This window comes from Mirounga angustirostris, unplaced genomic scaffold, assembly GCF_029215605.1.
Source record: "Mirounga angustirostris isolate CCGP_5_RB_7025 unplaced genomic scaffold, mMirAng1.0.hap1 SCAF_13, whole genome shotgun sequence".
NCBI lineage: Eukaryota > Metazoa > Chordata > Mammalia > Carnivora > Phocidae > Mirounga > Mirounga angustirostris.
Genome location: NW_026991721.1, coordinates 34976035 through 35001461, shown reverse-complemented (window position 1 = coordinate 35001461; position 25427 = coordinate 34976035). Strand labels below are relative to the sequence as shown.

At 35.3% G+C, this 25427-nt stretch overlaps 1 protein-coding gene across 1 annotated transcript in view; it reads left to right on the top strand.

Moving 5' to 3' along the window:
- The window catches only part of GAS2 (growth arrest specific 2), a 128087-nt gene that overhangs the window by 5276 nt on the left and 97384 nt on the right, over window positions 1–25427 (top strand). The window contains exons 2-3 of the mRNA XM_045894005.2: window positions 2838–3002; window positions 13726–13847. Coding sequence (XP_045749961.1) covers window positions 2858–3002; window positions 13726–13847 — 267 coding nt within the window. The 5' untranslated portion in view covers window positions 2838–2857. The remainder of the gene's footprint in view (window positions 1–2837; window positions 3003–13725; window positions 13848–25427) is intronic.

Genomic DNA, 25427 nt, shown 5'->3' with positions numbered 1-25427 from the left:
CACTTCGATTAGAAACTACTTCACCATGGGATAATTCTTCCACACTCCAAAGTTTGATCCTAACTGGATTCATTTCTGTGTTTCCTATTCATGTCTCTGCCATGTTTAAATCGAAGACTTTGTGTAGTGACTTTCAACTGAACCACAAAGTCATGCTAGATTTGATGGTGATTTGAAATATGAAAAATGGATCAGGAGAATTTGGGTTGAAATCCCGATTTTTTTTTTCCCAAGGCATGTAAACATAAAAGTCCCTATCTATGACAGTGACTTTAGGTGTCCATATATTTGGCATATGTTTAATTGTTTACTTCTATCACCTGCTAATTACCCACTAAACCTTCTTTCTCCCACTTTGGCTTCCTGGGGAAATATAATCTTATTATTGTTTTTTTTCCCCCTTTGTATGTAATTTTGATTATATCCGAAGCAGCATAACAAAAATTGCTTAATTACTCTTATTGTTTTTACTTACTGATCATCTATAAATATTAGAAGATAGCTTGAATTACATTTCTGGCAAAATACAGGACAGACTACATGAGAAGTAAATGTGCCACTGTCAAGGAAAAGAAAAACTTCACTGTTTGGAAGGACTGAGGGGAAGGATTGTGTCCCTCTGGCTCATTGCAACTGTTACATGCCATTAGGCTTACTGTAAACTATCCCTTGATGAATTCTTTGCTGGACAATGAGCTTAAGAATCTGAGGTGTCTTCTTGTTTTTACAGAGCAAAATAGGATTCTGGTGCTTAAATGAAAGTTTGCAGAGCACATAATAGGATGTAGATAAAGTTACTGAACTATCACATCTCACTTTCAGGAAAGTAGTGGGAGAGATTGTGTCTTGAGAAGAAAGGCATTTTAGAGGTAACCCTTTTAAGATTTCAATTAGTTATTTAAATGTATGAATCATGTGCTTAAATGTATTATTACTTAAATGTTTGTCCTGAGGCTAGCTAGCCTAGAGGAATCCTAACCAGCCACAGGGAGATGTCTTGTTTTCCTGGGACTGGACCTATTTTTAAAAGAACTGGAGCAAAATGTTTTAGATTTCTGGTATTTAATCGCAGGGTTTGGAGAAAGCTTCAGGACATTATATGAATAATATAATTAACTGCAAAAAAATAGGCAATGATGATATTCTGGCTTCTGTAATGATAATTTAGTAACATATGACAAAATGTATTAAATATCTTTCACATTTGCACTGGTTCACTTTAGGTAATTAGATATATAGAGATTTATAAAAAATGTTTTCAAAGATAATTTTTGTTAATTTTTTTGCAAAAAGTTATTCCAAAGCATAATTGCTTTGGAAATGAAATTGCCTGTTTTTAAATTATATGTTTATGACGCTTTTTAGGTGTTGACTCACGTTACCAGTCTTTTCTAATATTACACCAAAATGTTTGGGAGACAGTCACATTTTGCAATTTTCTGAACACCAATGTTGTCTTATTTTTTTTTTCCAAAAGCAGTCTTAAAAGGCAAAAAATTAAGCTATGCTAAGAGAATTAGAGTTTAATAAGAAAAAAGGAATATTATGTAAAGAATAAAACTGACAGAAGTGTATACAACTTATATTGGTAAATTTAAAATACCATAAATATTGAAATATAGCTGAAAACCCCATTATATCCTATCATACTTCTTTCCAGCTGCAAATATTTTCATTAGTCATACAACAAGTGGTTATTTCATATGCACTATTTATATATAGAATAGAGTCCTACACATTGTTAAACTGATGAGTTTGTTTACCTTAGCTGCTTCAGTATTACTTCTATAGTCTTAGGTCCTATAAATGATGCATGCAAAGTGCTACATTCAAGGCCAAGTATATATTCAAACATCCTTTCTACAATCCACGCAGGGGACTGTGCCACTCATAAGGTGGTCGGGTTAATGAAATCATCTTTTATTTTATAGACCTAAGACATTTCACTACTTCTACTCTAAAGATGATTGCAAGCAAAACTAGTCTGTAAAATATATAAAGTGGGAAGACAAAAGTAAGATAAAAGAAAACCCTATGGCAGTATTTATTAGGGTTGTGTGTAATTCTCGTGGGTTCTTGATGAATCTATTTTGTAAAATGTTTCATTCTGGAAAGAATAATGGTCTTAGAGTATGAAGACCCAGGTTCAAGCCTGACTCTGCCATGATCTGGTATATGATCTTGGTTAAGTCATTTATCCGCTCTTGTTTTTTTTTTTTTTCATTAACTCTAAGATGAGAAAAGTGTAGTAGGTACTCTTTGAAAGCACCTCCTTTCCTGTCTCCCCACCAGTTCTCTAAACTATGAGTCCATGATAGTTTACCCATATGCAAAGAACCAAGTGCTCTGCTTAATCTTACAGGTAATAGTTTTAAGAAAAGTCCTAAGTTTACAGTAAATCGTACAAATTATGTCATTGCTTGCACTCAGTACTAAAATTCTGTGGAAATCTATGGTTTCAGACATTAGCCAAAACATTGGAGTTTACAATTTGGACACTAAAATTTTAATCAAGCCCTTTTTATTACTTTTGAATAAGTGGAATTTCTTGCCTTACAAGCTGACTTTTTCCAATATAATGTTTTACATGAGCTTAGAGCTTAGTGTTGGATTTTTCTATTTGACCTTAGATGGCTGGCGTTTCCTACCAGGTGTTTGGTCGAAAGGGATAGGCCCAGTACAGGAAAAGCAAATAGTGTCTCATGGGGTTTAATAATTAATAACCTGACCTGTCATCAAAGCGTCCATGGACCTTGTTCCTTACTATGTCATGGGCAGAAAGATTTTAACAAGAGACGTCTATGTAAAAAGCAACTGCTCTTTTGTTTCCAAAACAGGGATTACAAGTGGATAAATAATGTGCACTGCTCTGAGCCCAAAGGTACGCAGTGGACCTGGCCTCTCGGATATGCATCAGTATAGCCAATGGCTGGCGAGCAGACATGAAGCTAACTTGCTACCGATGAAGGAAGATCTGGCCTTGTGGTTAACCAATCTATTAGGTAAGGTTATAAGATCTCATCTGGGGGGCAAAGATAACAGTTTTTTTTCCTCTCACCTCATGTCGTGTCCTTCACCTAGGCACGTGACAGCTCCTTGGGAAGAACGATTTCATTATTTGGATTTTCCATCTGGGCAACCTGAAACATGTGGAAAATTTGAATGAATTTCTCAATATCTCTCACATGAACTGTGCTTAGTAATTCCAGTGTCACTCACAGAAGGGTGGAAATGTATGGCCAAATTGCTTATTTCATCTATATGCTGATCTGATTGATTTTGGATTTTTCTTTCATGCAGCTGACCACTTTGACTTGTTCTTTTGACGTTGTACTCAGGCCACAGTCTGTGAAATTCTGACTTCCAAAACTAGATTTCTTTGCCCTACTTTCATAGCACACCTTCTGAAACTGCTGAATGCCCAAGCTCTAGTACAAAAACATCTATCCTTTGTCTAAATGAGCTAACTGGAGTCATCCGACCTTGAACTGAAATTTTTCTTCTCATTTTGCTTTTGTTTTTAAGCATTCTTCTAAAAGTTGTCTCTGAGAAACATGCTACCTCATGCTAAGGCTGCATCTTTTTTTTTTTTTCATTTCTATTGTGCCCTCATATTCATAGGATAAAATTTCAACCATGTGCAAAATGGAATCATACATTTAAAGGATCATCATCTAGAGCAGTGCTGTTTTTACCAGTAGTTTTTCACAGAGAACAGAATGAAAACCTGAGGGAAGGACCCTTATAGACACGTGAGAGAGAAGATTTGAATATTGAGTAAACATAGAATTTATATGGTGCTTTATCATTTGCAGAAGGGATTTCACCAACATTCTTATTTAAAGAATCCGTCGAGGCAAGTATTTTTTTTCTCCCCACTTTCTAGCTGATGGAACTAAGGAGCTTAGTGAGGAGCACCCTGTTTATCTAAAGTGCTAGCAAGGTTTTAACAAGGTTCAGCAAGAATTTAACACATTTTAGCAAGATGTTCTTTTTGCTCACCATGGCTCTGGGGTTTTGCGTGGCTGTTACATTTTTTTAAGCCTTCATCTGAAGGGTAGATGTCTCCTTTTTCCTCAGTGTGTACACTATTTTGACGCCTCTATGTAGTGTAGCCGGAGCTGCTGCCTATGGGTGTGCATGGCTCCCAGCCACAGGGTAAGGGCAGAAATGCAGAAGGCATTGGGAAGACCCTTCACTATGCTATGGAGCTATATCCACTAGAAGGAAGGGGCTACCGCCTTTTAAAGACATCCCTACAAAGGAGCAGTTTTTATCTTCATCACATACAGGGAGTCAAGTTTGTCTAAGCAGATGGATTTTTTCTTTCTCTTTCCCTCTTTTTTATTTTATTTTTTATTTTTTTGTCTCTCGGGGATTCACTAATGATTGTTACATAAGTAATTGATTATTAACTTTGAGCCGTCCTCAACTATGGGCTGTCTCAAGTACAGCGGCACAGAGTGGGACTTAGGAGCACAGACTTGACCCTGTTGTGTTTGAGCCCCAGATCTGCCACTTACTAGCAATATGATCTTGGGCAAGTTACTCACCCTGTCTGTGCCTCAGTCTCCTCATCGGTAAAGTGGTAATAATAGTAGTGTCTCCTTTGCAGGGTTGCTGTCGGATTAAATGATTACAATAGGTGTACTACTTAGTGCTAGGCATATTGTAAATACTATATGCTTGTCATTGTTATTCCATTTACATACTTTTAATGTGATTCTTGTGGATAAGTTTGTATGTTCAACAAATATTTGAGTGTGCAGCATAATATGTTAGTTTAAAAAATGGACTCTGGAATTAGAATGCTTCAATTCAAATCTCAGTTCCACAAGTTACCAGCTCTGTTATACTAGGCAAATGTCTTAATGCAATGTGCCTCAATGTTGTCATCTGAAAAACAAGTATATTACTAATAACAACCTCATGGGATTGTTGGAAATTTGAATGAGATCCCCAGCTTTAGAATAAGACCTGGCACATAATAATCAACTAGCTAGTAAATACTAACCATTGCAATTAACTGTGTTTCAGACACAGTCTGATAAGTACTGGAGGGTAGAATAGTGATTGGGAATGAGTACCAGTTCTTGTAGGGCTTGGAATAGATTGAAAAAGAAGTATTTTAAATAAAGTGAATAAATAATTCATTAATTGGGCTTTTTAACACTAAAAAGCCCAATTGTTTTAAACACTAAAAGATATAAGTTGCAATAAGAACGTAAAAAGAAGGAAGTGGGAATGGAGTAAAACATCAGAGGGCTTGGGGTGGGGGAATCCCCTTTAAAAGGTCTTATATTTAATTGAGAACTGAAGAATAATTAATAGCTAGCTAGACAAAGCATGGGAGAAGAGGCTGAGTGGAAGGAACGGCATACACGGAGACAGGAAGGAGTTTGGTACCTTGGAAGAACTGAATGAAGGCTGGCATCAACAGCAGTGATCAAGAGGGGGGAAAGTTTCATGTGATTTGTTGGGGCTAGGTTGCATACTGCTTTGAAGACAGGGTTAAGGAGCTTTATAATTTATTGTATGATCAAGGAGGAGCCATTGAGGTGTTCTAGGCAGGGAAAGATTGTGATTATAGTATAGCATGATTGTGTAGGCATGTTCCAAGGTCCCATGACATGTCATCAAAGCCATCATTTGGTGAATATGATCATTTACAAAGCAGTTTAACCAGGGTAAGCAGCACAAGACATCCCCAAAGAATAGAGAGTCAGTGTGTGTGTAATGGAAAGATCCTTGTACCATAAGTCAGGAGACCTGGCTCCTAACTTGGTGTCAGGAGACCTGGCTTCTGATTCTGGCTCTGCCACTCAATAGGAAATTTGCCCAAAGTCACTCAGCTATCTTTTCTGGGCTCAGTGTCCTCAACCATAAAATGAAGGGCTTGGAGTGGATGATCTCTAATGTCCTTTCCAGTTCCAAAAGTCTAGGTTTCCAAGAAATCCATCTCTTGAGACCTACTTTGAGATCATCAATATGCATAAACAAGGAGAAAGCAATTTACATAAATGAATAATCTTTCTTTTAAAGAAGAAGAGTTTTTTTGATGCTAGTAGTTGGTAACAAAAATGGCTTGTGAATTTTTCTCAGAAAAGGAATATTCAAGATATAGTAAAGTACAACCTTGTGTTGACTTAAGTTCATAAAAGTAGATAGATAATAGCTTTCAAGTGAATATCCTCATGGTAACTTAGAAAGTAGACCAATAACTTGAGATTATTTTAAAGTGGTAAAACATTTGGAGTTAAGAAAATACACTATGTACTAGAATGGTGATAATAAGGAGGGGAGAAAAAATGTATGGTTATGTAAGAAGATATTTTTATTATACATAATAGATATATTTAGAATTCACATATTTTGGAAATGGAACCATTAAAGTAAATTTTAAAATTATTATTGACCATTTTATCACCTCAAATATTTGCAAATTTACATTGTGTAGCTCTCTTTCAAGTCTTCTTTTTCATCTATTTGAAAGCTAGAGATGTTTTGAAAATAGTTTCGAAGTTGATACTGTCTCCGTGTAAAGCATCTGCATTTTTTGGGTAGGTAGAAATTTACATACTAAATTAAAGCTTTTAATTAGATAATGATGTGGACTTACTTGTAGAAAGGCTTTCTGTCTCTTTTTAGTAATACTTGATTGAAATATAACTTTTTTTCCTTTTATGTCTTTCAAAAGGAGTATTAATGGTTTTCTAAATTCATGTATATCTGGCCCTATATATAAAATGTCAACTAGAAGGTGTAGTTTCTTAAAGAACACTCAATATGTATTCAGATTTTTTTGGTAGATAAAAATGTTTGATAGAGAAAAAATTATTTCATTGGTTCATAGGCCGGTATTCACATTCATGCCATATATGGAGGTATAATACATAATTTTCAGGTACTATATACTTACTTAATCAGTGACAATAATAAATACCACTTTACAGGCGCCTGGGTGGCTCAGATGGTTAAGCGTCTGCCTTCGGCTCAGGTCGTGATCCCAGGGTCCTGGGATTGAGTCCCGCTTCGGGCTCTCTGCTCCTTGGGAGCCTGCTTCTCCCTCTGCCTCTTTCTCTCTCTGTCTCTCTTGAATAAATAAATAAAATCTTTAAAAAAAAATACCACTTTACATTCTTAGGCATAGAATTAAAGCAACAATGGCAAATTTTTAGATTAAAATTTATATATTAGAATATTAAATGCTAGCTATGTTGTGATAAATTAACTAGTTAAGATGAATAAATAGTTACTTTAGTTGGGATTTGTTTATGAGATAGCATACCAGTTTGATTCATGAGATCATCATGTAATGCTTACTGACTGCTCACATATCCTTGGAAATATACACTAATGTTGTTGAAAATAGTCTTTGTAGTCCAAGTATGTTTTCTAATAGCTGGCACCATGGTGCATTTTATGACCAACTTTCAGAAAAGACAGCAAATGAATCCCAAAGATCCCTTTATTCTTCCCTATAAAACATTTCTCTGGCCATTGTCCTCTGCTATACATTAAATGTATACATTTCGTCTTTATTTTTGGTCTTCTGTCTTGTTACTTTTGTTCATGAACTTGCTATTGCCCATTTACTATTTAACTGTGTCCTTAGGACATATTTGAGCACCAGATGATTATACAAATAAATCTTGGGGAGACATTTAATTGTTACTTTGAATAAGCAGCATGTTATTAAATTAACAGTCCCAGATTATAGCATCACCCATCATTCAAATATATGAGGCACATTCTATGAATTTCATGATTGCTGATGGAGTATTGAAGATTGTTGTTGGCTTCACTTTGAAATGAATACACTAATGTAAATATTCTCAAATTGTTTATTTCACTTGTCTTTCTTTAATCATTTGAAAATAATGGTCTACCTTTATTTGGTTATTAACACTATATGAACCATATGGCAATATATTTTTGAGAGAAGCTTTTAGTTATTAAGCATCAAAGAAATTGACATTGTTTTTAAAGATTATAGATTTTTAGATTATAAGTATATATGTATTTGGATATATGCAGGGACTTTGAGTAAATTATAAAATATATTACAAATTACATTATGTTCAATTGATTTCACTTAAATTTAGAAATGCATCATAATAATTGATACTATGGTGATTTACCCTTTGTCTGACTTTCCCTACATGCACAGAAAAGAAAATCCAGTTGTGATATGCTTAATATGATCAATAAATAATATTTCAAAAATTTCAGTTATTTCTAAAATTAATCATATTTCAGCATTAACAAGTTAAGCACCTATTTATTGGAGTTGCCGCTGTTAAACGCAACTGCTGTCTAATGAGCTTGGAACAGCTTTCCTTTCTTTTTTTTTCCTAAAGCCCTTTACCAGATCCTTATCCTGCAATGGTCTCATATTCTTGATATAGTCAATAAAAATTCCTTAGAAAAGGTGATATCTTATGCTAGTTCAAAAGTTTAAAGAATCAAATTCATGTTCACAAATTGACACCTTTCAGAGATGATAATGCCTCATTTTTTTACCCAATGTTTCCAACAGAAACAGCTTTGTCTTTTCTTGATAGAAATGCAGGGTAGAGGCGCCTGGGTGGCTCAGTTGGTTAAGCGACTGCCTTCGGCTCAGGTCATGATCCTGGAGTCCCTGGATCGAGTCCCGCGTCGGGCTCCCTGCTCAGCGGGAAGCCTGCTTCTCCCTCTCCCACTCCCCTGGCTTGTGTTCCCTTTCTCACTATATCTTGCTGTCAAATAAATAAAATCTTAAAAAGAAAAAAAAAAAAAAAAAAAAAAAAAAAAAAAAAAAAAAAAGAAATGCAGGGTAGATACTTTGAATCAGCAGGGAGCAGGTGTTGATCTAGGGCTTCTGGATATAACGAATCATTTCCTATCTCCCAGCCTTCAAAACACTGAATAATCTGAGTTAAAACAGCAGATGAGTTGCTTTGAGCTCTCCAATTAGAGAAATATACGAGGATTAAGAGGTACACTTGAGTTTGCGGTAGAGTTGGGTCCTGTCTGCATCAGCTTTAGAGATGATATATACACCAGTTTTCTGCAGTGAATCAGGCCACACATCAGAACATCTTGAATGACTTTCTCAGCCATTCTCCAGTCTACACCGTGGACTGCTCTTCAGTCTTTAGCAACAGTATCTTCAGCCCCAAGCGGCTTTTGTTTGTTGTTGTTGTTTCAGAAAGGCTTTGTTGGAGTTCTACAAAGAAAAAGGCAATAGAATTAGGGAGAATACTTTATTATAGAAAATAGCTATTTGTGTATTCAGCAAATATTTGTTTAAGTAGCCAAGCATAGTGGCTAGGAGCATTAGACTCTAAACCTAGATATCATGGGTTAAAGATCCAGATTCACTGAGTAAACCTAGATATCATGGGTTAAAAATCCAGATTCACTGAGTAATTTTAAGCAAATTACTTAATCTAATACCTCAGTTTCATCATCTGTAAAATGGATACAATAATAGCACCCATTTCACAGATTGGTGAGGAGATTAAAAACATGAATACATGTAAGGTGCCTGGCATATAGTTAAGTCTCAACTGTTAAATACCATTATTAGATGTTATCATATCTTAGGAACCTGAGTTTAGTACTGCTAACTTACTGGGAGGAAAACTTTTTTTCTCAGCAAAGTAGAAGGTAAAAAGGATTCTTTTTCCAGGTGGCTTCAGTCTAAAACACTACTGATTGATACTTAATCAGTATGGAAATTATGGCAAGCACATACTTCTGGGAGGAATGTACTGATGTGTATAAGCATGTGTGCTGATTTAGTTACTTGGCAAAAAATTTCAGGCAGATCTTTATTTCGTATTATTATGCCCTAGCATTTTATGAGGAAGTGACTAACCACAATCTTTAACCAAATTCCCTGATCTTTGTCTATTGGCAAGCTGTCAATCATGCTGAATTGGTGGTATGAAGATCAGAGTCCACAATTATGAACTCAAAAAGTAAAGATATTACTTCTAGACTAGGCTATTTTTTTTTTTAAGTAGGCTCCATGCCCAGGGTGGAGCCCAACATAGGGCTTGAACTCACAACCCTGTGATCAGGACCTATGCTGAGATCAAGAGTCAGAGGCTCAACCAACTGAGCCACCCAGGCACCCCTAGACTAGGCTATTTTAGATTAACCTTCAAGTCAATACTCTTTACACTCCAGTGTGGGTCAGTCGGTACTCCAAGATGATTTAATTGTATCTATTCATTGCCATATCTTTTCCTAAACATACCAATAACATGAAAGGACAGAGCTGGGGAAGAAGTGATTCTATGATTCTAGAATCCTACTGCATCTAGTATTTATAATCTAATGTCTCAAAAAAGCTACACAATTCTGATTAAAGAAGATCTGGTTTTGCCTAACAGAGGTATTTAGCTTTTTATAATGTTTACTTGAGAAATTGTAATTAGTGCTTCATATAGCTTGTTCTAATGGACTTGTCATGGTTAAATTGAGCTAAATTCATGTGATGATTTTTTAAAAATTTTTGGTAATATTAATATAATAAGAGTGAGGTAATATATCATTCCATATAAAGATTATATTGATCTCTTACAATTATAAAGTATGTTTAAAATGTGTATTTTATGATTCTTTGGGTGGAAAATATGTTACATATGAAGATTTAAAAAAACTTCTCCATCTTGCATTTTTCCTTCATTTGAGGCAGTATGTTTCAACTATAAAGTACGTAACTATGTCTGTTTTAGCAAAAAAAAAAAAAATCCAACTTTTGGAGCTATAAAATATACAGAATTGAAAGCTGAGCCCTAATATATTTTTCATTAGATACAGATGTTTAATGTAAATTCTTTCTTCAAGTATTCATGAAAATCAGAATAACTAAAAATTTTCAGGTATAATGCATAAAAAGTAAAAATCATACCTTTTGGTAAATTGCTAATAACTTTTTAATGAAAGGCATTTTTCTTTTTATACTTTACAAGTTCTTTTAAATTCATTGTAATCATCTTGTCACTTAACATTATGAATAGAATCTTTAAATTGCCATGGAATGTAATGAAATATGAATACCTAAAGACCTCTTTCAAATGTAGAGAATCTTATAACTAATTTATGAAGGAATCATTCAATAATTTGGAGTAAAATTTATCTTCTTTACCTTGAAATTTAATTGATAATTTTGAAAATATTTCTAATATTTACTTTTCATACTTATTTCCAAAATAACTTTCTTATTAGCAAATGCAGGCCAATATGGTGTATGCATAGTACAAATTTTGTTGTGCTCACTTTTTGTATCTTGAGAATATTACTTTCATTCCTGAATTAAGTTGAGCTGCATACAATTTTGAAATAATAGTAGGTTTGTATAGGCTACTTCTGTGGTGAGTAGTTAGAGCTACTGATGTTTTGCCAACTGCAGAAGTCATTATCCTTACTGGGGACTAAAATGCAAAGTATCCAGTAGGGAAAAAAGAACATTTTTAAAAAGGTAATTTTCTTTCCTTCTTTACCTGCCCTTCCCCCAAAACGGTAAAAAAAAAATTTCAAACGGATGTTTCTTGAAATCCAAATGTATTACATATCGTGTGTTGAACTTTAAGCCAGTGGTTTATCTGTTGTTCCAGTTGGGTTATATTTAAGTGTTCATGGAATTGAACTGCATGCATTTTTTCTTAAGATAAAAGCTAATCCTATGAGAATCTTCATATAAAATTTTAAAGTGTTCCTTTCTTTTTTGCTTTAACTTAACTACTTTTTACAAAAATAATATCCAACATTTTGTCAAAGTTTTCCAGCAGTTTATTTCTTCATTTATTAATTTACATGTTCACTGAACATATTTCCTAGGTACCTACTATGATAATAACATACTTACATCTGTAGGAACACACACACACACACACATACACACAACATGCCCCAAGAGGTTTGAGGAAGACATGAACTTTACACAGAACATATTAGTAGCAATAGAAGAGGTTTGATAAGTTGCCAAAATGAGTGATGCTTTTGAACACAACCATATAGAAAAGAGATCAGTATGCACTGGGAGAATCTCTTTCTGGATTTCTGATTAAAGGAAAGCTAGGGCTTGGTCAGGCAGATACAAGGGAAGAGGACATTGTAGGCAGGAGCCATGCCAGGAAGAAAGGCTTGACAGTAGGAATGAGAATGTCTTGCTGGAGGAACTGTGAAGGCAGGGTGCAGACCAAGAATCAAGGAGAGTATAAGGATGTTAGATTAGAAAGGTGGGTTAGAGGCATAAGGGTCAGCCTTTGGATATGTTCAAGTGGATATATTTCATATTTTGGGTGGAAGAGAAGCCTAGGGACTATGCAATGAAGAAGAGTAATGACGCGGTGAATGTGGTGTTTAGCAATAATAATTTTAGCAATGAGTGTGATATGTACTGGAGAGAGAAGTTGAGGACAGGGAATAGCCACTGTTTTTGTCACCAAAGGTTTAGGTATCAAATCATGAAAATTTTTATTACGATTATGGTACTGGAAACAGAAGAAAGCATGAATCTACAGGACTTGTGACTAATATGTTATAGGAAATTAAAGCAGGGAAATAAAATATGCTGAAACTTAGAGAATTAGAGCACCAGGAAAAGGAGAGAGCTTTGGGGGAAATGAATTTGAGGAGCATATAAGAAAAAAATTAGTGGGTTTATAAGGCTGAGGGAAAGAAGGAATCAGGAGTGACAGGTAGAGGGTTTCTTATGGGGGGTGATAAAAATGTCCTGAAATTGTTCGTGGTGATGATTGCACAACTCTGAATGTACTAAAAGCCACTGAATTATACACTTAAAATGGGTGAATTGTAAGGCATGTGAATTATATCACAATAAAGCCATTACAAAATTAAAGGAGAAAAAGAAACAAAATATGTTTTGGGAGAATATAAAAAAGACAACCTTTAACTGGTTAAATGTCAGGGATAGACAACTGTTAATAATGTTCATAAGAGCAGTAGTAGAAGCTGAGTGGTTTTGAGAAGAGAGAAGAACAGAGACTGAACCTGATAATCCACAGTTCAAAGATGGTGGCAGGGAGACGGAATGGTTAGAGAGGTAGTCTTTCAGAAATGATCACTTGTATTGGTTTTGCCTGCATTACCTTAATCAGGAAAACAAATTCAATAGAACTTAGAAACGTGGTTTATACATTGACCACACTAGTACAGTTGCCAATGGTGGTTGATTTTTGATGTAGCATGCCTCTATTTCAGAGTAAAGAAAAGAGAGCTTTGGTGTTCTTGTCATCAAAGACATAAGCAAAACACAGAATGACGATTCTGCTTTCTGTCTTTGCCTTGCAGCCCAGAGTAGTTGAATGGGCTATTGAGGATGACAACTGAATGAATCTCAGAGGTCAAACTGTACAATCATTGGTAAAACAGTTTGAGTTTCATTGACTGGTTGGTTTTTATTCCTCTTGATTGCCAAGTGGTGGGACTTTCACATAGGATATCATTTTGCCACTTTTAACGTGAAAGAAAATTTTTATGCAGTTGAAATTATGTTATGAAAATATAAAACGTTTGGTTCTTGCCACTAAAGGAAAACATAAAATTCCAAAGAAACAATTCTTTCCTTGAGTTCCCATCCCAGGTATATGTAACTCAGCTGGAACAGAAATTTTGGTGATAAAAACTGTGTCAAATACGTTGGCATGAATGTCACATTTGCATTGGGGAATGATTGTGTTTTTATAATGCTTCTTTTTGTTACTGTAGGGAAGGAGATTACAGCAGAAACTTTTATGGAAAAATTGGATAATGGTGCCTTGCTCTGTCAACTTGCAGAAACTATGCAGGAGAAATTCAAAGAGGGCATGGATGCTAACAAGCCTCCAAAGGTAAAAGACCCCCAGGCAAAAATCATTCAGGGGGTGGATTACATTTATAGTTGCTTATTAACAGAGTTTTAGTATTTTGTTGTCAATGGGTATATTAATATGTCTATTAACAAAACACAGAGAGTGCATTTTAATTAGGCAACATGTTATTTGAACTCTAATTACATAAATTACATAATCCTTTTGGTAAGTCTAATTAACTAGAAGGTTATGGAAATTGATGGTATTAATACAAAACAAGGACTGTGTATAAACTGGTTGAATCTGATGTATTGATTACAAATTTAGCACAGAAATGATTTATGTCATCAGGAGGTGAAAAAAATCTGGGCAAGAAATGTTTACTAAATAGGTCTTTGTTTCCAAATAGATCATTATGGTGGATTATTAGAACAAAATGTCTAGAGTGTATGATATATTTTTTTAAATAAGTTGTAGCATTGAACTAAGTCACTTCAAACAATTTTTTTTTCTAACTGCTCAGATTTCTGCACATATTCTTTTTAAAAATTTATTTATTTGAGAGAGAGATATATATATATAGAGAGAGAGCATGCTGTGCACATGCAGTTGGGGCTGGGAGGGGGACAAGGGCAGATGGAGAGGGAGAGAGAGAATCTCAAGCGGACTCCCCACTGAGCATGGAGACCAACCTGGGGCTCAATCCCACGACAATGAGATCATGACCTGAGCCAGAATCAAGAGTTGGACACTTCACTGACTGAACCACAAAGGTGCCCCCACATAATTCTTTTATGATTATTATAAGCACATAATGAGAGTATGGTGCTTGATACTTTTTGAAGGAAACAAAATAGATGACACTTTTCTTAATTTTTAATAGAGAAGGAAAAAGGTAAAGAAAAAATAAGGTTAAAATAATGTTGAAAACAGCTTTAAATGAAATGAAAATGAAATTGAAATGAATGAAATGAAAATTTTAGGAATTGTTAGATTGGCTATAACTCTGGCAAAAAAAAATCCAGTAAAACTGATAATTTATGTATAGTTTCTTTATGATTGCCGAACTAAAATTAGAACACATATCAAGCTCCTTAAAATCATGTATTTTTTTTTACAGCACTGTACTTACTTTGGGGGTTATATTTCATATCACTCTGTAAAGTACTATATGCTATTATACAAAGTCTCTCCATTTTTTTTTTTTCACCTTAAAAGCAGCTCTGTGAAAGTATTAGTTAATTCAGTGGCTCCCAAACCTTGCTGCACTTGAGTATCTTTAAAATTTACTCAGACTGGGCTCCCGTACCTGAACATCCTGATTTAATCCCTATGGGGTGCAGCCTGGGGATTGGGATGTCTCCAAAGCTCTGCAGGTGATTCTAATGTGCAGCAAAATTTGGAAACCACTGTGTTGGTATTTTTTTTTCTCTTTCGGATAGATGCAGACTAAGTGGTCTGTGTGAGATCCCCTGGCTAGTAAGTGACAGAGCAAGACTTTGATATGGACATCCTCTTTCTGAGCCTGGTGCACCTCATTTTAGCTCACTGCGGGTAGTATAGACATGAAGAGATTGTGAACATGCTCATGTCACACTTAATGTTAGGACCCTTAGGAAGCCAATAACTCTCCTGCCGTGCTTTCCACTGTAATGAACCTGACCTCTACTTCAGCTTACCAAGGAGAAAACAACACCTAATAGGAGCACAATTTGTATAGAAGGTTCACTGTGAAATAATTCACAAAGGGGAAAAACTTGCTGGGCCCAGATTCTTTGGAGAGCATTATGTTAATATTGCATTGGTCCTGAAACTTCCATTTGATTTGCGTATTGTTAGGAAGAGTGACCATTACTTCAATGTTAAGGTCTTAAATCCTTCGTAAGTAACAAAGAATAAACAACTCTACAAAGGCTAGTGTAAGGTTTTCTGGTTTTGTTTTGCAAGCTTATGCTTTATAAAACAGAAGCAGAGGGGCACCTGGGTGGCTCAATCAGTAAGTGTCTGCGGTGGTCTCAGGTCATGATCCCAGGGTGCTGGGATTGAGGCCCAAGTCAGGTTCTCTGCTCAGTAGGAAGCCTGCTTCTCCCTCTCCCTCTGCATGCCCCTCCCCCTGCTTGTGCTCTCTCTCTCTCTCTCTCTGTCAAATAAATAAATAAAATCTTAAAAACAAAAAAACAAAAAAACACAGAAGCTGAGCTCTCCAAATAGAATTGTAATTGTAAGACCATCAAGAGTAAACCAACCCCCAAAGCATTAGCCTATAATTCAAAGGCTTTGGTCTTGAGCACATTTTACTTGGGTTCCGGTTTTGTTATTTACTAATTAGACATGTCTATCCTTAGTTTCTGTACCCATAAAGTAGGAGTAATAATTATGCATATATACTTTCCAGAAAGCATTGCACAAAAAAGACTCTAGATAAATATTATTTCCCCTCTGTATGTGAAAGAGTTAAGAGATAATGATAAGAATTTTTGATTTGCTAGAAGAAACTAGAAGAAAAAGATAAGTACTTTGTAAATGTTCATAGTTAACATGATACATTAAAATAGGTGTACCTTTGCCCTAAATCTCCATGATAATATGTAATATTGAGAATAGTTATGGATCAAGATTTTGATAGCTGTTTTTCTTTTGAAACATTCATTTCAAATTATATCATTTTTGTAATAAAACTCTGAAACATAAAAAGAAACAAATTAAGTTTTCCTTTCAAAGTGAGTAAAACTGCAGCAAGGTTTTATTAAACTCGAAATACTTCCTTGACCCTAAGCCATTTGTTTAATTAAATATAAAGTTCAAATTTATTCTGATTATGATAAATATATTTTTATTTTGAGTATAAAAACTCAACTGTGGTAATTGAACAAGTGTAGATTTAAAAATACTCTTTATGACCTCACTTTCAGTGCTCAAAAAATCAAATTTAATCTGAGTTAGAAACTGACACAATTACTCTTGACTGAATTACCTTCTGTGTCCTTGGCAGAATTTGTATATTTCACAACTTACTTCCAACAATATGCAGTTTAAATCAAAATAGCATGTGTCTTACTATATGAAAAAAATGCAAAGAAGGCTAGTTTTTCTTTTTTACATTTTATGAGAAATTTTTCAGTAGATGAGCCAAATGGCTAATATTTCACAGCTATTATGGGTCATAAGTATAATTTTGTCAATCCATCCAAGTTTGACACGAGCATTTTCATAAGTCCAATATACTTTTATTTTCAATCCATATTTTGTCTAAAACAGACATTATATGAAATTGTACGGCATTTTGCTGTTATTAAATCTAACTTTACACAAGAATAAATTTGCTAAAACCCAGGTAGTTAGGTGTACGTTGAATATTTCCTATAGAAAAAAGGGAGGCTTTCAAATTGTGTATAAATAACCTGTAAGCTACAGTATTGTCTGCTTGCGTGTATAATTATTTTCCACCTTGGCATTTTAAAATCTAGGAACAATAGTGGAAAAGACAGAGAAGTTGGTCAATACCTTTGATGAATTAGTGAAACTGTTATAGTTAGGGAGATGTTAAAACAGGATTACATTTAAGAGAATCAACCACAAACTGGATCCCACCTAAAGTCATGCCACAGGAAGCCCTTTGTAATTTTCTCCTAGCACTTAAATCTCACATGCTCATTCTCTAACAATATTTTACTTTTCCTGATTGATCTTTAATTTGGGGATTTTATAGCTGTATAAACACATTTGAGCAAGGAAGTTATGCTTGGTATGTATGAAGTATGTCCATGTTAAGAGTGACTTAAACACTCCTAATATTTGCAAGTATATTTAATAAATAGACAGTTTACAAATTTAATATTTTAGTTATAAATCCATGAGTCATATCCTATTATGGCTTGATAAAATACTGTGAATGAAAATAAATGCTATCCGATGATTCTTTCTAGGCTTCCCAATAGATCAATAGAAATAGCCTCTCTATGTTTGTTAGCTATCAGTAGTTAATCCTAGGCTTTGTATTTTCCCACTTTGTATGGAAACATTGCAGAAATTTCAAGGAATTAGGCAATAGTTAGGTAGACGCTTTTGAGACTCGTGTGCAGCAGTTTAATGTATAATCTGATTTTGGTTAGTTTATATGTACCATAATATGATTAATTCACTCTAACTACAAATGTTAATATTCCTGGAGCTCAGGACCTTAAAAGGCAAAAACCTAACCAAAACGAATCTTTTCAATACCTATTGGGATGGGAAAACTAAAACAAGCGATAAACCCAAGGTCAGATTTTATGCTTTTTGACCCTTCGTTATCTGACTCAAAGTTGGCATCTCCAATCAAGACAGAATAATTGTTTCATTGATGTATAAACTTTCACTTCCTGGTCCAGATAGAATTCAACTGTTACTGTATATTTACTCTGTTCTTTTTCTACCAGTCATGACTTGCTGATTTGTGTACAAGATTCTCTCATCGACTGGGGCATCAACATGGTGCATGACATTCAAAGGGTTCAACCTCTCTTTTTCTCCTAACATTCCTTTCTGTTTGTCTCATTGATCTTGAGAGTCCCTGCCCCAGACATCAGAGTTTCCCCGGGTTCAGAGCTTCCTTTGACTTCAAAGAGCCCTGGGTGGTTAGATCAGTTTTGAAACACATGGAGGGAAAAGACAAAAAAGAAGTTCTGTTACCTAGTAGAATGCTACATTATGCTCCAAGGAAGGAACTGAACATTCACCATCTAAATGTAGAATCCAGTCCTTGTTTGGGGGAAAGAACATCCTAGTCAGATAGAATGTCTATAGTACATTTGCCCATCAAGAATATCTAGTTATTTGAGCTGCAAGATAACACTGCTTCAGGATGTTTTACCATCCAGGAATTAGATAAAACATAGAGATTAGAGGTTTTTCCCTCAAAAATCAACAGCACGTTTTGTTTAGAGAACATCTTATCAAGATTGATTTCAGAGAAATCCAGAAATGTGTGTTTACTGCTGATACCTCTGACAGAACAAAAAAGTATGGTAGAAGTGATAAAAAAGTTTTTTTGAAAAGAAAATCTCAGCTGTGATTAATCTGGAGTCATCTATATCTGGCTATGCAATTAAAATAGCTGTGTATTCCAAAAAAATAAATAAAATAAAATAAAATAAAATAAAATAACTGTGTATTCCTTAAGAAATTCATGATTTTTAAATGCAGATATAATGCTAGGACTAAGCCAACAGAGTGAGGCATGATAAATGGAGGGAATACAGGTATAATGATGTGGAAATAAATGATTTTTTATGGGTTATTTTGCTGCCTGGACTGAGAGGAAAAGAAAAAAAAAAGAAAAGTTAGTAATAAAGCCCAGTTCCTCAGGATTTAAAAAAAAATACATACATCTTCAAGTTTTAAATATATAAAAGTAAATTATTTCCCAATATAAAATTAATTCCCCTGTCACCATTTCTCTAAGTTCTTGACCACTGGGAAAATCTTTCATCTTTTTGTCAGAAACAATGAAATATCTTGCTGAGTTTTTTTTCTCATGGGGAGTGTTTCTCTTCTAGTCCATCTTATAGAGTTACGCCTAAATGAAGTTTTAATACATAGCAATAAATGTTGATGTATCATATAGAATTATATGAAAAGGAGCTTGACTTTTTTTCCCCACCCATAGTCAACTAGTCATAAAAGACTTGATACAGGTCTTGATCTGGGTTGCTCTATGTGTGGGCTAAGGAAAACAAAAGCAGCAGGATGAAAAAGTAACCATAATAGGGAGTGAGTGATGGACTTAAGGAATTTACCTGGATCTTAAGGCCTAATTAACTAGTGCCAAATGTGACGGAATATCTTAGGTGATAGAATATTGCTGAGCACAACTAAAAATGTGGCCAAGTTGATCATCTGGCACTAAGTTCATAATGAACATTTCAAGTTCTATGGTCCCTCGCATCCCAAGATGGAGATTCAGTCTCCATCAGACAATAATAGCAAGCTAGGAACATTTGCATGGTGTCCTTTACAAAGAAGGCAGTGTTCCTACATGGCCCTTACTACTGGACCCAGAAACCTCATTTAGTTGACAAAACCCCCATTCTGGGTTGTCATGTGACTTATCTTCTACCCTCCGGAGTGCATGTCTGTTATGAAGCCGTCTGGTGTGCCTACTTTTCCTGCTCTGGAATATCAAGTCAGCAAAATACCACGATCTGACAGAAGAGTGTGTTGTGTGATGTTGACATGTTCCTATAGGTTATGCCACAGAGCCTGAGCTGATGTATAGGATAGTAAAACACTTCGGTTATTTTTGTCAAGCGTATACAAACAGCTTTTGGAATTTTCTATTTATCAGGATTAAGAAAATTGTATTTTCCAGGGGCGCCTGGGTGGCTCAGATGGTTAAGCGTCTGCCTTCGGCTCAGGTCATGATCCCAGGGTCCTGGGATCGAGTCCCACATCGGGCTCCCTGCTCCTTGGGGGCCTGCTTCTCCCTCTGCCTCTCTCTCTCTCTCTGTCTCTCATGAATAAATAAATAAAATCTTTAAAAAAAAAAAAGAAAAGAAAATTGTATTTTCCAGACCAACAGATGCATGCTAAGTACTAGGATATTTTCTTTTATCCTTTTTGAAAGGTTTTATTTATTTATTTTGAGAGAGAGAGAGCGTGTGTATACACAGGGGGAGGGGCAGAGGCAGAGGCAGAGGGAGAAAGAGGATCTCGAGTAGACTACATGCTGAGCATGGAGGCTGACGTGGGGCTTGATCTCACAACCCTGAGATCATGACCTGAGCCTAAATCAAGAGTCAGACGCGTAACCCACTGAGCCATCCAGGTACCCCTAGGATATTTTCTAATATATATTCTTCAGTGGAAACACCACATCTAGAACAGCAACTCTGATTGAAACTGTTACTTCATTATTTATCCCTGCTGTTGCCCACATCTCATCCATCTTTTTTTTTTTTTAAAGATTTCATTTATTTATTTGCGAGAGAGAATGAGAGACAGAGAGCACAAGAGGGAGGAGGGTCAGAGGGAGAAGCAGACTCCCCGCTGAGCAGGGAGCCCGATGCGGGACTCAATCCAGGGACTCCAGGATCATGACCTGAGCTGAAGGCAGTCGCTTAACTGACTGAGCCACCCAGGCGCCCCTCATCCATCTTTTATACTGGCTTGAGTTGAATGGAGATGTGATAGAAATCACTTTCCTTGCAATGTTCAGGCCATTGAGAGTGCATGAATCTCTGATTTTTTCTGAGTTGTGATATTTTATCCCCTATGTTTGGGAATAAAAATTATGACAGTTGCTGAGATTACTCTTGCCAATTACTCATTCAGGGAAAAATATAAAAATAACTTCTATATGTACAAAGGAACAATAGTCATAACTTAGGCTTAGGTCAAAAACCCATCTGTCACTTGATCTCCATAAGACACTTCCCTTTCCCTAATGCGTAGCAAACTATTCAGGTCCCTTTAACGATTAGAAGGAAGCTTTACAGGCAAGGCTTGAGATCACTACTCCTTTCATTAAGTGGGCCTTGGGTCTATAAATTGGCTCTAGTCTAAGAACAGGGTCATCAGAAAGATTCTCTCATTTTGCTGCCATTGCTGTTTCTGTTATACAAATCAAGAACTTAGGAAGTTGCCTTTCAATTTACAGCTAAAGGCCCCATGATTAATAAACCATAGTCAGATCTCCCATGGGGCAGATTATTCTAAGAGATTTGATTAGCCTACTTTGTATTCTGGCAACCATTCCACCTTGCCTATGACAGTTAAGTGTCACTACGTATTCCTGCCACCCTGCGAATCCCCATTCACATTAACAAGAGAAAACTCCTGTCTCCAGCATCCTCTTTCTGGATCGAAAATCACATTAGGAAATTCTGGAACTTTCCTCACCAACCTGTTCTTCATATCTTAGTAAAAAATAGAGCCTCTCTGGGCCCCACTGAGTGACCCGGGAAAAAGTAGGCTTAGGTGAGGTGCACATTATCAGTTGCATGCAACATTTCTTTTCCAAGGTTTGAATTCCTTCCTCTATATTTTGCCAAGTGGTTTCTAGCCTTTTAGTGGCATTTAGGGTGTGCTAGCTTTGCATTTTCGTTTGTGTTAGCGAATCTAGCAGACTATTAACAGGATCATCTGTAGCTATCCATGCTAGCACACGGAATTCTAGTTAGTGCAGTTAAAGTACATTAATTCTGCCAAATCTGAAATTACATCCTGCTTTCCTCAAAGTAACACCCTCAAAGTCTATTATACAGATAGAGAAAAACCCTGCCATAACATACTTAGTGGCACTCAAGATTTTAAATGTATGTTGAGACTATGTAACCAGTCAGCCAGGAATTCCTGTATTGGCTAAGAGTTATACTGTGAGATGGATCTAAATCCAACCTGATCCAGGCTGCAATATTTTGATACCTGCTGGAGATCATCAGCTCTGACTATGGCTAGCTGAGATTTTAAGGACAGAGCAATGGTTCCAGGAATGCCCAGGTTAATTGATACTCCTTTCTTAGCCTGGTCCAGGAGAATACCAGGGGTAGAGGAATCTACCATGTACCTTCCCTACTTCCTGAGACGGAGTGCCAGCCTATCCTCCCCACTTCATGTCTCTGCCCCTCCCCCAAGATAAAAATTTAACTCTTTCCCATTTGGAAACAAACTGGTCAGGGGACAGGAATTTAGCCAAGAACAGGAGCCAATACCAAATGCAAATCATATTATTTGAATTCTTTATATCACAACTATTCTGTGGAACATTCTTCTGCATCCAAAAGCTCACATGTAAAAGAAACCTGATTGATTTCTCTAACTAGGACAACAGAATTTTTGTAGATTTTAAAATTCATGGTATTTATCAATAATGAGTTATAAAGCTGAAAGAGGTTATTCTAAACTATTAAAAAGATTTATTTGGCTTAATCATGCTTAAAAGAAAGATTGGGTTATCTTTCTATTCTTCCTGTGAAAATATTTCTAAATTATTGTTTATGAAGAGGCAACCAGAAAGTATAGAGCCAAAATCTTAAGGAAAAGCAAAATAGTGTTCTGTCAGGCAGTTAATTAATTAAAATATTATGTTCTTTTTGTGCATTTTGATGGTTCTAGTGTTTATCATCTTTTAAAAGCTATTTATTTGTTGTGCCTTCTTTTATTATCTTAAATAAATACCTGATTCCATATCTGATTTCATATTCATAATCCTGTAATTCTTTCATAAAAATGATGCCAAAATACTGTAAGCTTAAAAGCCCACAAAAACAGTTTATTCTCAAAAAAGAGAATGCTAGTTTTCCATTCCAGTTTTGTTCTAGTATCAGCCTCAACACCAATTCCAAATATCTCATATTTTTCTGAACTTCACTCTCTGATGCTAAAGAAATAAAAACCAATAGCTTTGGAAGACCTAGGATTTATACCAAATCCCAAGGTTATAGAATATAGATACTTAGGCAGTCACTTCAGAGTACCACTGTCAGATTTAATCATTTTAAACACTTTTAGAGAGCTCAGCTAAGCAGAGTGGTTAATCGTGTGGACTCAATAGCCACACTTCCTGGGTTTAAATCATGACTCCACTGTTAATTAACTTGGGAAATTACTTAATTTCTCTGTGCCTTAATTTCCTCATTTGTAACCTGTAGCTAATAATAGTACCTAACTTATCAGTTGTTATGGCGGCTAAATTTAATCTCCATAAGCACTGAGTAATACCTAGTACATGTGGGTGCTCATTAACATGAAGCTATTAAATCCATTTATCATCTCTCTCAAGTTTCAAATTTTAGCAAGAGGGAGTATCATTAGTGTGATTAACAGCCAATTCTGTGGCCAGGTCATGGCCTCACCTTGATTGACATGTTCTCAGACTGAATAAAATGAGAGAGGGATCATTTCCTAAAGAGAAGGAAGAGGATCTTGGAAGAGTAGAGATGTTTTTAATGATCATACTGTATAGGTAGTGATGGCCTCCATATTTATGGTTTCTCCATCCATCACAACACCTGGACCATATTGTTATACTTGGTTGTTTGCTTGCTTTTATCCCTTTACTAGACTCTAAGATCTTCGAGAACATGGTTAATATGTTATTTGTATATAAGTCTATCATAAAATCTGGTGTATGGGTGCTCAGTAGATATGTTTTTGGATGAATGAATGAATGAATGAATGAATGAATGGCCCAGTGTAGATATTTACTTGCAGATCCAGAATGCTGTTTTTAGTGAATTTTAGCAATTCTTGATTTGGAATCATGAAGACTTTTATTCTCACCAAGTTTGAAAATTCTCCCTCTGCTGGTTTTTCTTAACTCAAAAGTCTTTAATGTTCAGAATCGTAAGGAACAAAGCTGACTTTTAGGTAATGGGGAGAACAGAGAACTGGAGAATTTTGGGGTGGCTCAGGGAAAGAAAAAGATTCTGAGGACATTAGAAGTGCTGATAAGAGATTGGCAAAGTAATAGACCATGGAAGTCTAATTTAGTAAGAGAATTCTGGAGATTGATCATTTAGTTCATTGCAAATGTTATTATATATTCACATGGTATATTATTATTTGAGTTCAGAGTGTTATCTAAAGGTAAAAATGATGACAGAAATGAGCATATTAATATCCAAATGTTTTATTCCATTTGAGGATTATTTTTCAAGACCTGTTTATAGTGTATACCGTGGTTCTAATAAAATAAGGATCAGATGAGTGATAACTAGTGGTTTTATGAATTTCTTCATCATGGATAATTAAGAAAAAGAATAATTGTAGGCCCTTTCATGGAATAAGTTCTCAAGAGAGATTTTTGACCTGAAATGAGGTATTACTACAGTAATTAAGGGTTCTGTCTTTCAATTACTGAAGGAGCTGTAAAGATGAAATCACTGTGGAGGGTGTTTTCTTTGCATCTTTTTCTCAATAACCACCCCTTTTGTCCAATAAAATAGTTGGTGAGTGAAATGGGAATATAAGAACCATTGTTTCTTCTCAGAGCCCCTAATTAGCCATCTACCAAAACAGTCTTTAACAACCAAGGAAAAAATACAGTTTCTGTAAAACTGCAGGAGGGAACCAGAGAATTTCAGTGCATAGGAACAATAAGCATTAAATGTTGCTACTGGCTTCCCAAAAATGTGTTATTTTATTAACTGAGGGATAACTCAAAAAAGAGATGAAAATGATCATGGAGTACAGCAAGTTCATTTTATTTCAACAACCTTTAATAATATAGAATGTTATGAACTACAAATATTTTATGATAACTGAGTCCTTACTTATATATATTATTTTAAAATTTGATAGATGATTGATGAGTCTATGTTTTAGAAACAAGAGATGATGTGATTTACTGTGAATATTTATGTGCATATATGTTGTTGGTAAGAAAGGTGGTGATGTAAAGGTAGACCCAGTCTCCTCAAGGAATTTGCTCTCTACTGGGGAGGAACAGGATAGATGTGGTATTAATGGAATACCTTGGAGGTCATGCTCACAAAGTGATTTGAAAAAAATTAGTTTTAAGCAGTCACAGGTGAAATAAAAGAAAGGCAATATTTTATCATGTGGTTGAATTTAGAACAGAACTTAAAACATATAGTAGTATACATTGAAAAGTTTTTATACACATAGTTGTTTAAAATT